At 39.9% G+C, this 14817-nt stretch overlaps 1 protein-coding gene across 1 annotated transcript in view; it reads right to left on the bottom strand.

The window, feature by feature from the left end:
* Window positions 1-14817, bottom strand: part of LOC150090235 (DNA oxidative demethylase ALKBH2-like) — a 53478-nt gene that overhangs the window by 7343 nt on the left and 31318 nt on the right. Inside the window, exon 4 of the mRNA XM_090369026.1 lies at window positions 11377-11519. Coding sequence (XP_090225152.1) covers window positions 11377-11519 — 143 coding nt within the window. The remainder of the gene's footprint in view (window positions 1-11376; window positions 11520-14817) is intronic.

Below are 14817 nucleotides of genomic sequence, written 5' to 3'. Positions count from 1 at the left end.
CATTAGCAATATTTTATTACGTAATAAAATATGTAAGTATTTTATTACGATTATTTATTGTGTTTGGTAATGTTTTAGTTACAAATGTGTGTTCAATCTTGGGTGGTCGGCACCTAACCCTACTTTTCCCATAGGGCCTGTTGTTTATATTGCATGATTTTGCAATGCACAAGGGTTTCTAGGAACACAACTATCGTGCTATACGAGGACTGACTGTATTTGAAAGTTAAGAATGAGGTAGTCTGTGATCTGCTTCACAAAATGATGTGCAAATTTCAGTTTGTCTTTATGGCTGAGTACAGAATAATACATTTACACTGCTTGCACAACAGTTATGTACCTTCCATAACATGAAGCTTTTTAGCTCTAAATTTAACAATTCTCCCCCCCACATGCATGCATCTCCTCCTCTCTCTGATTATGCTTAATTTTCTTCTCATCATCATAAATATCTCATCATCTTCTTCATGATATTATTCAGATGATTGGTGTAACATCAGAAGTGGGGTTCCCCACTGTTTCTCATTTTCATAAAACAAAATTGATGAAGGGATAAAGGGTGTGATGTCAAAATTTGCAGACGACAAAGATTGGGAAAGTCATCAATGATCAGTGCTCCTTCAAGATGACTTGAACAGGCTTCAAGATTGGTCAGAAAACTGGCATAGCTGCCACTTTTCTGACCATTCTTGAAGGTCAGGGGTTTCTATCCCCCAAGTGAAATTCCAGGTATTTCACTTGAAGGATAGCAACCCCAAAATGAAAAATGCAAGGTATTATACTTGGGGTACAGCAATCCCAAATTAACTTATACTCTTGGTGGAGTTTAATTAAAAACAACAGAGAAAGGAAGGAAGGGATCTGGGGATTATGATATGGACAGATATAAGGTTTTCTTAGCAGTGTAAACAGGCAGCCAGGAAAGCCCATGGTATCCAACAATGATATCCTGTAGAGACAGGGAGGCCATAATCCCATTGTATAATGCAATTGTAAGACTGCATTTGGAACACTGTGTTCACATACAGAGACCTCAACTGAAAGAATGTTGTAGATAAACTCTTACAGCTATTTTGCCTCCTGATATTTGTCCATATTTTTGTTAATTTGCTTACATCACCTTTGAATTTCTGGTTTTTCCTCACTGCATCAAATATTTCCATTGGCATCACACTGATGTTTTTTTTTTTTTTAACTGATGCATTGAATATGGGATGAATGAGGATGATTTGGATTGAACAATAAGGAAAGAGAGATTAGAGCTTCATTAAGAGAAATAAATAAAGGAAAGATAGCTGGAATCCTACTGATTCCAACTGCCTTTCCCTTATTTATTTCCGTCAGTTATTGCTCCTACATTTAGTTAATATTATATATTTTTCCTTAGGTATCTGTCCTTCATTTAGTTATATTATTTGTTTTCCCTAGTTATTTATCCTAAATTTAGTTATATTATTTGTTTCCCCTTGTTATCTATCCTAAATTTAGTTATATTATGTTTCCCCTTAGGTATCTCTCCTACATTCCATCCATTTCTTCTTCTTCATAATATGATGATGGCATATATACCTGTAACACTACGTTCCTATGCTTTTACCCCTACAATCATTACTTGACATAGTAACATATATCAAATAATAATTAATATTAAATTTAAGAATTTGATCTACTTCAACATGTTTCCTTACTCCTTTATTTGGTAATCTGCAAACTGCAGCATCTGGAGACCAGGTACCTACGAGGTCATCTGATTGAGGTGTTTAAGGCTTTGAATGGATTGCACAAACTCAATACTGATGGGATTCTTCCTCTTGCTCAGAATATAAACGAAGGGCATAAATTCAAATTGAGAAAGGATGGTTGCAGAACAGATACGTGATAGTTTGCCTTTAGCCAGTGGGTGGTTGATTGCTGGAATAAACTTCCATCAACTATTGAAGGGAATGAATAGGCGAAATGGGAGGGTTTTTTTTTTTTGGTTGATCTGTATAAGCTTGCTTTCTTGCATCACTGACCACTACTAATGTCAACTCCAGCACCATTTCTCTGTTCTCTACCAGAATATTAAAAAAAACTCTGAAATCCTGATTACCTTGATAAAATTCTAAAATCCTGATAAGCTCCCCATCCCCCCCCTCTCTCTCTCTCCCCATCTAGTCACATAATCAAAACATTCTTATCCCTTCTTAAGGCTTCTAATTTCCCTTTTCCTCTTCATCATCCCACATTCTACACTACTATTCTAATTCGACTTTCTATCCTCTTCCTCTTCTCACAACTGATCCCCAACAACAATTTCAGTCGTTGATGCTTAGAAGGCTTCATCTTTTTCCCTTCTGGGTTTAACATGCTGCTATTGTCAGGCTTCCCATCACTAATATTACTAACTTTTGAGTTCTCTGCCATCATATACAAGGGGAACATAAACAAGTTGTGGTAGGTTACTGTTGCTTTCCATGATTCATGGAGAAAAGGCACACGCTCCCTGTGCAGTTAAAAATGTTAAGAACCGAAAAAGAAAGTAAAAAGAACTAAGTCTAAGAAGAGAAGGTCAGTTAAGACATCTGAATTTGCCACGCTTGTATTGTGAGTATAGCCCTGACAAACCATGCAGTAATCATTAAGGTAGTAGTACCAGTGATAAATGCATGTGATGAAAGAAAACAAGCTTATACAGCATCAGCAAAAAAAAAAAAAAAAACAATTTGCACATCCATTCCCTCTAAATGCTTGTCCAGTCCCTCCTTGAATTTATTTAAGCCATCAACTTCCACAACGACAGATGGAAGTTTGTTCCAGCAAACAACTACCCGCTGGCTAAAGTCAAATTTCCGCACATCTATTCTAGGATAAGCATTAGTAGAGGCATATGATGCAAGAAAACAAGCTTAGGCAGCATCAGCAAGAAAAAAAAACCAAAAAAAAAAAACCACTCCCATTTCACCCCTCCGTTCGTTCCAAATACCTGTCCGCTCAACCTTAAATTTATATAGACTATCAACTTCCACAAAAAGGATGGAAGTCTGTTCCACCAACCAACTACCTGCTGGCTAAAGGCAAACTGCCACACATCTATCCTACATCTGTCTTTCTTCAATTTCAATTTATGCCCTCTTAGGTAATTATTCTGAGCAAGGGAAAGAATCCCATCAGCATTGAGCATGCTCAAACCATTCGAGGCTTTATACACCTCGATCAGATCACCTTGCAGGTGCCTAGTTTTCAGACACTGTAATTTGCAAAACTTGAGCCATTCTTTGTAAGAGCAACCCTTTGTTCTATTCACTAATCTTGTTGCCCTTCTCTGTACTTGTTCCAACAGCTCTACATCCTTCTTAAAATGAAGCCTTCAAACCTGTATACAGTACTCAAGGTGTGACGTGACCATTGCCTTATACAAGGGGATAATCACCTCTTTATCCCTGCTAGAAAAATTCCTGTATATCATTGACAAGACACTATGAGCTACTCTTGCAGACCATCTGCACTGTTCAGAAAACTTCATATCTGCCTGCACAATTACCCCCAGATCCTTTTCGTTCTCTACCACTGTCAGTGTAGTACCACAGAGTTGATACGTCACCCTGGAGTTACTGCTTCCCATATGTAGTACTTTACATTTGTCAATGTTAAACTTCATTTGACACCTCTCAGCCCATCTACTCATCTTTTCTAGATCCCGTTGCAGCAGCGTACTGTCATTAGTGTCCTTAACAATCCTGCCAACCTTCCTATTGTCTGCAAACTTGGACATTAAGCTTGATATACCATCATCAATATCATTTATAAATACAGAAAACAACAATGGACCCAACTGAACCCTGAGGGACTCCACTAATAACATTAGTCCACGAAGAGCAGTGTCCATTGATTACTACTCTCAGTCTTCCCAGCAGCAATTTGCCTCCAATGCCATACTGCTCCAATTTGTTCAGCAGTCTTCCATATGCAACAGTATCAAAAGCCTCTCTAAGATCCAAATATATAATATCAAATTTATTCCCTGCATCCAGTTCCTTTGTGACCACATCATAGAATCCAATAAAATTGGTCAAGCAAGACTTTCCCTTAACAAAACCATGCTGTGTCCGAGCTATAACTGAAGTCTTGTCTAGATGATCCTGCAGTGCTTCTTTAACCAGCGCCACCATTAATTTTCCTGGAACAGAAGTTAAACTAACAGGTCTATAATTACTAGTGTTGCCCTTTGATCCTCCTTTTTGTGAATTGGGATCACATTTGCACATCTTCAGTCCATGGGTATCTCCCCTGAGTCCAAAGAAGCTCCCATAATTATGGCTAAGGGTTTGCTTACTTCCTTTAATACAAAGGGTACTAGGAAAGTTTTGCAATACAGCTTTGTTTATTTAATTTTTTCAAAGTAATTTCCTCTACATTCAATACACCTCTCCATCCTCCGAAACCAATCTTTAAACCAGTTCTGCCAAGTTTCACTAGGGAGTAAAGCACACTCGTTGTCCCAAGCCCATAGAAGGTCCTCATCACTGGAAAACTGCCTCCCTTTTAGTTTCATTTTCACATGAGGGAACAGTGCAAAATCGCAGGGAGCAAGGTCTGGACTGTAGGGAGGGTGCTCGAGAAGTTTCAGTCCTGTCGTGGTCAAATATTCGGTGCAGGCTTTGGCGCGGTGAGCTGGAGCATTATCATGATGGAGGTACCAGGTGTCCATTCTTGACTTTGGCCGCAGGTTCTTCATAGATCCAATGACTTTAGGCAGGCATTGTTCGGTATACCACTTAGCTGTGACTGTCTTCTGCGTGTCAAAAACGACACGTTCCACAATCCCACTCAATTTGAAAAATACAGCTATCATTTTCTTCTTTACAGATCGGGATTTTCTGACAATTACGGGTGTGTCGTCATCATCAAAGATCCGAACTTTGTTTTGAGCCTTGGTCGGCAGATCGTAATAGTACAGCCAAGTCTCGTCACCAGTCACGATGTTGTTCACATACCGAGATTGTCCCTTATCAAACTTTTTTAACATCTCCCGGCACCAAGTCACACGTCGTGTCATCTGCTCTTCAGTCAGTTGATGCGGCACCCAGAGAGAACAAAGTTTCTTCACGTGCAAATGATCTTGCAGAATCAAACGAATTGCTGATGCATTTAGGCCCAAAGTATCCTCTATCTGTTGGTAGGTCACTCGCCTGTTTTCGTCAAGCATTTTCCTCACAGCAGTAACGTTTTCCTCCGTAACTGACGTTCGTGGCCTTCCCGGCCTCTCAGTATCCTCCAGAGTGAAATTTCCCCTTTGGAATTCTCTATACCACCTGAATATCGTTGTACGATGTGGACAATCATCATCTAGTGCAAGAGTCATTTCTTCTAAGCACTGGTCTATGGTTAAACCACGCACGAAATTATACCGCAAAACTGTCCTTATCTCATTTCGTGACCACGATGCCATCGCAAGCACTTTACACTCTCACTACTAATGAATAACTGAGCCCATCGACTTGGCGCGGCAGCTACTATGCACGTATGAACATGTCTCAACATGCAGCAACAAGCAGCTTCCTGTGATTCATTGTTGCGTCATATTGCAAAACTTTCCTAGTACCCTTTGTATAACTGGATAGATCCATCCACCCCGGGTGCTTTCTTATGTTTATATTCAACAATTTCTCCTCCGCTTTCCTCTCAGTTATTACAAAATCATCTAGCTCACTGCCAGAGTTTAACTCACCTCTGGCATTCCAGGGGCAAAGGTTGATGACGTTGTAGAGCGAATATCATCTTTTAAGGGCACAAAAGGTGATATGGTTGTACACGTTGGCACTAATAATATTAAGAGTAGGAGACTGGCAGAATTACTTAACAAGTACAGGTCACTGTTGAACAAAAGCCGAGAATTAGGGTTGAATTTGAAAGTGTAGCAATTCTGCCCAGACACGATAGGAGGGAGTATATGATGAGAGCCTTGTCGATCAATTCGGCCCTGGAAAGATTGTGCAAGGCTCAAGGGGTAGAATTTTTTTCAGCCTGGACTGTACTTGTTAACAGGAGAGATTGCTTCTACAGGGATGGGATACACTTAAATAGAAAGGGTGCAAGAATATTTGCTGATGCTATCGAGGCAGTGTTAGGTGGGTCGGAAAACTGCTAGCTTGGGGGGAGACAAAGACCAATAGATTGACAGTAGCCACTGGCAGAGGTGAAAGAGATTCTTGCACTGCTTCTATTAGAATGAGCAGAAGCCTGAAAAACAAGATGCATGGTATTTCAGAGACTGCTGGGAGCCACTGCGGTACAAGTAAACACATGGGTTGTGTTAGGGTAGCTAAGAATAGAAACAGGTGCAGGTATAATTGCGTGTACACCAATGCTAGGAGTTTAGTAAATAAATTTGATGAATTTGAGGTATTGCTCAAAACATCGAAGGCAGATATAGTTGGGATATCAGAGACGTGGTGTCACACAGATATAAGGGATGCAGAACTGCAATTTGGGGAGTACAACGTCTACAGAAATGATAGACAGGATAGGAAGGGAGGAGGGGTTATGTTATTAGTTAAGAAACACACAAAAACCAAGGAAGTGAAGCCAGTCGACATCGCTGGACAGTGCAGTGTGGAGTCAGTTTGGTGTGACATAAACATTGGGAGATCAAAATTGAGAGTAGGAGTGTGCTATAGGCCTAATGACTCTGATGAGGAGTATAATAAGGAACTGTACAGGGAAATAGAGTGGGCCAGTAAATCAGAGTGTCTTATAATGGGAGATTTTAATTTCCCAGATATTTACTGGAATTTGGGGGCTGGTTACTCACACACTAGCAGGACTTTTGTGGATTTATTGGATGATTGTTTTCTACATCAGCATGTTCGGGAGGCAACTAGAGGGAGTAATACTCTTGATCTGATTATCAGTAGTGATTCTTCATGCATTAACAATCCACAGATAAAGGAACCACTAGGTGGCAGTGATCGCAGTGTGCTGAAGTGTGATTTACTCAAAGAGGTAACTACCATTAGGGGTAAAGGGAAGGGTTATTGCTTTCGTAAAGGTGACTACGATGGTCTAAGACAGTATTTAAATTCCATACAGTGGGACCAACTGATGATGTTACCAACAGCAAATTCAAAATGGGAAGCATTCAAAGAACTTATCTTGGACGCTACTAGGCTTTACATACCAACTAAGAAATATTGTTCAAGGTTTAGGCCAAAATGGATGTCAGATGAACTAATGAGGCATATGGCGGAGAAGAAAAATGCATGGGATACTTACAAATTAACACATGACACAGAAGCCTATGATAGATACAAGTTGATATGCAACCAAGTTACAAAGGAGGTTAGGCAGGCGAAGGCAGATTACGAGAAATCCTTGGCAAGGGATGCAAAGAAAAACAGCAAAGAGTTCTTTACTTATGTAAACTCTAGAATGAAGGGGATGAATCAGATTGGTCCACTTGATATTGATGGGTCAAGTGTTGATGATCCTGCTCAGGTAGCTAACAAACTAAATGAATATTTTGCATCGACATTCACACATGAGGAGTTATTCAGAGAGGGGAATACCAGAGGTGTATTCAACTCTAGCAGTAAGCTACAGAATCTTGAAATAACTCCGAGTAAAGTGGAGGAGAAACTGTTGAAGATAAACACAAGAAAGGCATCCGGGGTGGATGGGATCTATCCAGTTATATTAAAGGAGGCAGCAAAGGAAGTAAGCAAACCCTTAGCCATAATTATGAGAGCTTCCTTGGACTCAGGGGAGGTACCCATAGACTGGAAATGTGCAAATGTGACTCCAATTCACAAAGGAGGATCAAAGGCTGACACAAGTAATTATAGACCTGTGAGCTTAACTTCTGTTCCAGGAAAATTAATGGAGGCACTGGTTAAAGAAGCACTGCAGGATCATTTAGACAAGACTTCAGTTATAGCTCAGACTCAGCATGGTTTTGTTAAGGGGAAGTCTTGCCTGACCAACTTGATTGGATACTATGATGCAGTCACAAAAGAACTGGATGCAGGGAATAACTTTGACATTATATACTTGGATCTTAGAAAGGCTTTTGATACTGTTGCACATGGAAGACTGCTACACAAATTGGAGCAGTGTGACATTGGAGGCAAATTGCTGCTATGGATAAAGGGGTGGTTGAGGGGGAGAAGACAGAGAGTGGTAATCAATGGACACTGCTCATCGTGGACTGATGTTATTAGTGGAGTCCCTCAGGGCTCAGTGTTGGGTCCATTATTGTTTTCTGTATTTATAAATGATATTGATGATGGTATATCGGGCTTAATGTCCAAGTTTGCAGACGATACAAAGGTTGGCAGGGTTGTCAAGGACACTACTGACACTATGCTGCTGCAACAGGATCTGGAAAGGTTGAGCAGATGGGCTGAGAGGTGGCAAATGAAGTTTAACATTGATAAATGTAAAGTACTACACATGGGAAACAGCAACCCCAGAGCAACGTATCAACTCTGTGGTACTACACTGAAAGTGGTAGAGAATGAAAGGGACTTGGGGGTGGTTGTGCAGGCAGATATGAAGTTCTCTGAGCAGTGCAGAAGGGCTGCAAGAGTAGCTCATGGAGTATTGTCAATGATATACAGGAATTTTTCCAGCAGGGATAAGGAGGTGATTATTCCATTGTATAAGGCAATGGTCAGGCCACACCTAGAGTACTGTATACAGATCTGGAGACCTCATTTCAAGAAGGATGTAGAGCTGCTGGAACGAGTACAGAGAAGGGCAACAAGATTAGTGAATGGAACAAAGGGGTGCTCTTACGAAGAAAGGCTTAGGTTTTGCAAATTACAGTGTCTGGAGACTAGGCACCAGCGAGGTGATCTGATAGAGGTGTATAAAGCCTTGAATGGTTTAAGCATGCTCAATGCTGATGGGATTCTTCCTCTAGCTCAGAAAAATCACCTGAGAGGGCATAAATTCAAATTGAGGAAAGACAGATGTAGGATAGACGTGCGGAAATTTGCCTTTAGCCAGCGGGTGGTTGGTTGGTGGAACAGACTTCCATCCCTTGTGGTGGAGGTTGATAGCCTAAATAAGTTTAAGGCTCAGCTGGACAGGTATTTTGAATGAACAGAGGGGTGAAGTGGAAGTGGGTTTTTTTTTTTTTGGCTGATGCTGCATAAGCTTGCTTTCTTGCATCAAATGCCTCTACTAATGCTAATGCTAATTCCGCTCCCTGGATAACTCCTCATGGGTGAATGTAGATGCAAAATACTCATTTAGTTTGTTAGCCACCTGAGCAGGATCATCAACAGTTGAACCATCAATATCCGGTGGACCAATCTGATTCATCCCTTTCCTTCTAGAGTTTACGTACGTAAAGAACTCTCTGCTGTTTTTCTTTATATCCTTTGCCAAAGATTTCTCATAATCTGCCTTTGCCTGCCTAATCTCCTTTGTGATTTGGTTATAGACCAGCTTATATCTATCATAGGCTTCCATGTAACCCATTAATTTATATGTATCCAATGCATTTTTCTTCTCTGCCATGTCTCATTAGTTCATTTGACATCCATTTAGGCCTAAACCTTGAACCATATTTCTTAGTTGGTATGTAAAGCCTAGTAGCTTCCAAGATAAATTCTTTGAATACTTCCCATTTTGAATTTGCTGTTGATAACATCATCAGTTGGTCCCACCGTATAGAATTTAAATACTGTCTCAGACCACCGTAGTCGCCTTTACGAAAGCAAAAACCCTTCCCTTTACCCCTGATGGTAGTTACCTCTTTGAGTAAATCCCACTTCAGCACACTGCGATCACTGCCACCTAGTGGTTCCTTTATCTGTGGATTGTTAATGCATGAAGAATCACTACTGATAATCAGATCAAGAGTATTACTCCCTCTAGTTGCCTCCTGAACATGCTGATGTAGAAAACAATCATCCAATAAATCCACAAAAGCCTTGCTAGTGTGCGCGTGACCAACCCACAAATTCCAGTCAATATCTGGGAAATTAAAATCCCCCATTATAAGACTCTCTGATTTACTAGCCCACTCTATTTCACTATACAGTTTCTTATTATACTCATCTGAGTCATTAGGCCTGTAACACACTCCTACTCTCAATTTTGATCTCCCAATGCTTATGTCACACCAAACTGACTCGACATTGCACTGTTCAGCAATGTCAACTGGCTTCACTTCCTTGGATTTGATGTGTTTCTTAACTAATAGCATAACCCCTCCTCCCTTCCTATCCTGTCTATCCTTCCTGTACACAGGCGCCTCCATAGCCAGGTGGGAAGGAGCAACAGTGCGTAGCATACGCTTCTTGATTAGACCGGGGTTCGAGCCCGTCACCACCAAATACGGAGGATGTGGAAAGGTCAGGGAATGACCACCGCATATTCCCAGAGCAATATGGCCTTAGTTGCTAATGCGCGTAAAAACCAAAAACAACAACAGCCTTCCTGTACACATTGTACTCCCCAAATTCCAGTTCTGCATCCCTTATATCTGTGTGACACCACATCTCTGATAATCCAACAATATCTGCCTTTGATGTTTTGAGCAATACCTCAAATTCATCAAATTTATTTACCAAACTCCTAGCATTGGTGTACACACAAGTATGCATGCACCTGTTCCTATTCTTAGCTACTCTAACACAACCGATGTGTTTACTTGTACCACAATGACTCCCAGCAGTCTCTGAAATATCCTGCATCTTGTTTTCCAGGCTGCTGCTCATTTCAATAGAAGGAGTGCAAGAATCACTTTCATCCCTGCCAATGGCTACTGTTAATCTATTAGTCCTTGTATCCCCTCCCAAGCTAGTAGTTTTCTGACTCACCTAACACTGCCTCGATAGCATCAGCAAATATTCTTGCACCCTTTCTATTTAAGTGTATCCCATCCCTGTAGAAGCAGTCTCTCCTGTTAACAAGTACAGAGCAGGCTGAAAAAAATTCTACCCCTTGAGCCTTGCAAGGGGCAGAATGTGACATGACTATAAGGTTAACCCTTATAGTCATGCCAAATTTTTATTCAATCCACATAACCAATAAAAGGTTAAAGGAGGAGGTGAAACAATTATTAGAAGGAATTATACATTGCCGTTGTAGAATATTACAGTCTTTTAGAATTCTTGTAACTTTTGTATTATTGAGAAGGCTTTTCCTGCCCAACCTTTTAAGCATTCTGTATTAATATTTCTTCTAATAATTTTTCCCCATCCCAAAAAATCTCTAGGGTCTCTTATATCCATCCAGTTGCCTTAGTGTTAAATTGTTTCTATTAACTAATATCAGTAGGAATGACTATTTTTAAAGTGCTATTTGTACTATCTAGAGATTACAAGACAATCTGTAGTTACTGAACTCATTAATCGTATTATTTTTCCACTTTCATCTACAAACCTGTTAATTAGGACAAAGTTGAAATTATTCTTTGCCACTTGCTGAACAATTTCTCGAAGTTCAGAAAGCAAGGGTGTCCAGGGTCGAGCAGGAACGGAAATTCCAGAAAATTTGTATGATAGGCCACAGTCCCCATGAGATACCTGGAAAAATTACATCATTTTGGTTAATTACACAATAAATGAACATTAATTAGTGACTTATACAGTAGTCTTTCAAAATAACAGCACCTTCGGGGATTTGAGGTGCCGTTATTTCAATTTTTCTGTTATCTAAAAATTTTTATATTTAATAAATTTAATGCAGAAATAATGATGCTAAATAACAAACAGAGAGATTAAGAATGAAATTTTATTAACTGCACACAAAAAACAAACACGTTGACAATCCAATGTTATATATTGCCATTAATACAATCCTGCTCACACCCCATTCTATTTACTTTATTATATTGTTTAATCTACGTGGGTAGTAGAGTGGTATCGTCACCGTCCTCCCCACACCGGATGGAAAAGGCCCGGATTCAAATCCTGTCAATGATGCAAGGAACTTTAATGGGCTTTTTTCACTCTGTGGTTGAGTCTCAGGCATAGATAGCAAGGTTTTTCCCCCAGAAACTGGGGTTTTTCATCCAGAAAAACAGGCAAATTTACCAGAGAACACGCAATTTACAGACAATACACATGGGTATATGAATTAACTTTCAGGGTGACCCTAATGTAATAGTTTGGATTATATCAAGTTTGTCACTAAGCTTTAATATTGTTCTTCTTTTCTTCCCTGTATGAGGTTTATTAACTTTAGGAGCTATAGCGAGGGGGTTTTTAATTTAAATAAATGTAAAACAGCACTACAATCCATGATATCAGTAGAAAATTTACTTTCAAAATGGCAAATGTAAACAATACAGTAATCACGTGACTTACAGTTTTAATTTTTCGCCGCTGAAAGACATCTGCGCTGTATGCAAACATTCGATCTCAATGTGCTGTTTATCTCAAATGTGGCATTATTTGGGGTGCCGTTATTTCGACTGTCTACTGTGCTATATTAAATAAGGATGAAAGTCCTTAATTTGAGTATAATGAAGCAAAGAGCAATGCAAGACTAAGTATGAAATGCCACTAGGCCAACCTGTTAGCAACGTATGCCAAGAAAACATTTTTTTTCTGTTTTATATAATTAATACATAAATTATAGTGTACATAACACATTAAAATGATTTTATATATAATAATCTTTAAAAAAAAAAAAATTATTAACAGCATGATCCAGAAAGTAAGCCCATCCATATTACATTATTTTATATGCTTAAATAGATATGTGCATAAAGCATAGGACTATGAATTAGAAATTCACTAATGAACGTTCAGAGTAAATACACAATATTTTGTTCGTAGTGAACGTGAACTTGAAAGTAGTCGAAATGGCATAGATTTAATTGTATCTTATATTGTGACTACCTTCATGAGTTGCCATGATATTGCATTACCTTGAATAAGTAACACTTCACTAATAGAGAAGACTATTAGTGAAGTACATAAGAACAGTTATCTTTCCAGCTTTACTCTATGCTGCTGAAATTTGGGCATCAGCGGCACTGTCAATAAAGAAACCACTCTTTGTCGCAAAATTCCGGCTCCTAAAGTGGGCCAACAGGAAGCACAACCTTCCAGCTCTGATTTGCACCACGCAGCTTGCCGACTCTCTCTCTCTGGATTCCGCGGCTTCCCACCTTAGTCGACGACCAACGCCTCCTAGCAACACTCAAGATGATAACAAGCATAATTGCAACACCTTCATTCTGGGATACCTGTGGCTGGAGGATTCCACCTGCTGCCCTTAGGGCCAATCCCGAGCTCTACTCGCGTTCAGCACGACTCCATCTCTCGGAGAGGTTCCTCCCTCAGCAAATGCTCAAGCAAACCCAGGCACTTGATGCCGACCTGAACAAATTCACTGTTGACTGGACTTACCAGAAAAAAATTATGACTAGCAGGACTGGTTTGGTTTGTTTGGTTTTTAGGAGCATTAGCAACTAAGGCCATATCGCTCCGGGGATATGCAGTGGTCATTCCCCGACCTTTCCTCATTTGGTGGTCACGGGCTCGAACCCCAGTCTAATCAAGAAGCGTGTGCTCCTGCCCACCTGGCTACGGAGGCACCCTAGCAGGACTAATCAGCAATGACTGATGTGTACCTTGCATCTGTTCCTGTCTGATTGAGCTGATGCTCTTATCTCGATGTTAAGCCAGCTCAATCAGAGCTAACTCTCGTGAGGAGTCCTCTCCTTTGTATTAAAATGTTTGTTTGTATAATTACCTTTTTTTTTTGTAAATAATTGTTCGATTATCCCGGAAGTATCGGGAGGCTGTAAACACCTGGCTTTATGGCTGTGAAAGGCAATAAAGTCTCTCTCTCTCTCTCTCCCTCTCCTGTTACTTATTCTCAGTGGATAGCACCACACAGATGGCACCATTTCAAGGCTCGTTGGCCGATCATCGGAGGGCAGGTAGGTACTCTGGTGTTGCAATCATGACAATCCAGTTGCAAAGCATATTTCAACAATATGAGAGATGCCTAACAATGTGCATAAGTATATACTTAAGTAGATATGTGCATAAAGCATAGGACTACGAATTAGAAATTAACTAATGAATGTTCAGTGTAGATACACAATATTTTGTTCACAGTGAACTCAAAAGTAGTTGAAATGACGCCGACTGGACTAGCTGGGTGGGTAAAGTGCCTGCCTGGCAACCCAAAGGTCGCGGGTTCGAATCCCGCCTCGGGCTTGGATCAAAGTACTGCAAAAACCTTGGAAGGTGCATTATGGCCACAGAAGCCAATGCGCCAACAACTACCCAAAAAAAAAAAAAAAAGTTGAAATGACATCAATTTAAATGTATCTCATATTGTGACAATAGTCACAACAGTCTTCTCTATTAGTGAAGCATTACTTATTTGAGGTAGTGCAATAGCATGGCAACTCATTGTGAAGGTAATCACAATATGAGATACAATTAAATCGATTCCATTTGAACTACTTTCACTACAAACTAAATATTGTACATCTACACTTAACGTTCATTAGTGAATTTCTAATTCACAGTCCTACGCTTTACACACATATCTACTTAAGTATATACTTATGCACACCATTAGGCATCTCTCATATTGTGGAAATATATTTCGTAACTGGACTGTTGTGACTGCAACACCAGAGTGCCTACCTGCCCACCGATGATAGGTCAACAAGCCTTGAAACAGTGCCGTCTGGGTGGTGGTATCCACTGAGAATAAGTAACAATAGTCCTCTATTAGTGAAGCATTACTTATTTGAGGTAGCGCAATATCGTGGTAACTCGTTGTGAAGTAGTCACGATATGAGATACAATTAAATTTACGCTATTTTAACTACTTTCGAGTTCACTATGAACA

The sequence above is a fragment of the Mastigoproctus giganteus genome, chromosome 2 (assembly GCF_048544385.1).
Source record: "Mastigoproctus giganteus isolate SK-2022 chromosome 2, ASM4854438v1, whole genome shotgun sequence".
In the NCBI taxonomy this organism is placed as follows: domain Eukaryota; kingdom Metazoa; phylum Arthropoda; class Arachnida; order Uropygi; family Thelyphonidae; genus Mastigoproctus; species Mastigoproctus giganteus.
This window is presented reverse-complemented; position numbering and strand designations above follow the sequence as displayed.